We start from the raw sequence: 1336 nt of genomic DNA on the forward strand, positions 1-1336 counted from the left end.
TAAATGCTACTATTATTATTTTTGATATGAAGATTAAAATTCTGATATTTTTTTCTCTTTTCATAGGGACACTAGAAAGAGAATGTGGAGATTGCAGTTCAGATTATCATTTCCACTAGAAACATTGCTCCCAGCAGTCACGCCACTGGTGTAAAATGTTTTTCTTTTAATTATCATTCACTCATTCAATTAGTGAGTTATTTGCTGTTCAGCAAACAATGAGCAACTGCTATACATTGAAGGATATCACAGTTTTTAGAGATGAGGGTATATATTCATTTAGAAGTTTTCTGTAAGAAAAATCCCACCTATTACTTTTGTACAAATGGGCAAAATTTTGCTTTTGTTTCTGCAGAATCTGAGCTATACAAGTTTAAGTGCTACTCCATAAGCCATGATGGAAATTTCCAACAACTTCACATTTCCATTTTCAACCTTCCATCTGACAGGCATCCCAGGACTGGAAGAGGCCCATGCCTGGATCTCCATTCCTTTCTTCTGCCTCTATGCCATTGCCCTTTTAGGAAACAGCATGATCCTGTTTGTCATAGTAAGAGAGCACAGTCTCCATGAGCCCATGTACTATTTCCTTTCCATGTTGTCAGCTACTGACTTGGGCTTGACCATTTCCACCATGTCAACAACACTGAGTGTCCTTTGGTTTGATGCCAGAGAGATCAGCTCAGATGGTTGTATTGTCCAGATGTTTTTCCTTCATGGATTCGCCTTAATGGAATCTGGGGTCCTGGTGGCAATGGCCTTTGATCGTTTTATCGCCATCTGTGACCCTTTGAGATATACCACCATCCTTACTAATGCCAGGATCTCACAATTAGGTATGGCAATGGTCATCCGTATGACAGTTCTAATGTTACCTTTGGTTTTGTTGCTTAAGAAGCTATCCTTCTGTGGTCCTAATGGTCTTTCTCATTCCTACTGTTACCACCCTGATGTGATTAAGTTGTCATGTTCAGATACCAAAGTCAATAGTATGTGTGGATTAGCGGCTCTCATCCTGAGCACAGGGATTGACACACCATGCATTGTGCTCTCCTACATCCTGATTATTTGCTCTGTCCTCAGTATTGCATCCCCCAAAGAGCAGTACAAGGCCTTCAGCACCTGTGCATCTCACATTGGGGCTGTTGCCATCTTTTATACCCCCCTTATTAGCCTATCCCTGGTGCACCGTTATGGACAATTGGCTCCCAAGATTGTACATACAATGATGGCCAACATCTATCTAATGATTCCACCTGTGCTAAACCCCATTCTATACAGTGCAAAAACATCCCAGCTTCGCAAGGTGGTGGGCAAATTACTCCTTGCAAAGTAA

At 41.2% G+C, this 1336-nt stretch overlaps 1 protein-coding gene across 1 annotated transcript; it reads left to right on the forward strand.

Annotated features, from left to right (window-relative positions):
- Nucleotides 1–394: 394 nt before the first annotated feature.
- On the forward strand, nucleotides 395–1336 carry LOC118838924 (olfactory receptor 51F1-like). The gene has a single exon (XM_036746306.1). It carries the CDS (start codon nucleotides 395–397, stop codon nucleotides 1334–1336), a length of 942 nt encoding a protein of 313 aa, XP_036602201.1.

Source organism: Trichosurus vulpecula, chromosome 2 (assembly GCF_011100635.1).
Source record: "Trichosurus vulpecula isolate mTriVul1 chromosome 2, mTriVul1.pri, whole genome shotgun sequence".
NCBI lineage: Eukaryota > Metazoa > Chordata > Mammalia > Diprotodontia > Phalangeridae > Trichosurus > Trichosurus vulpecula.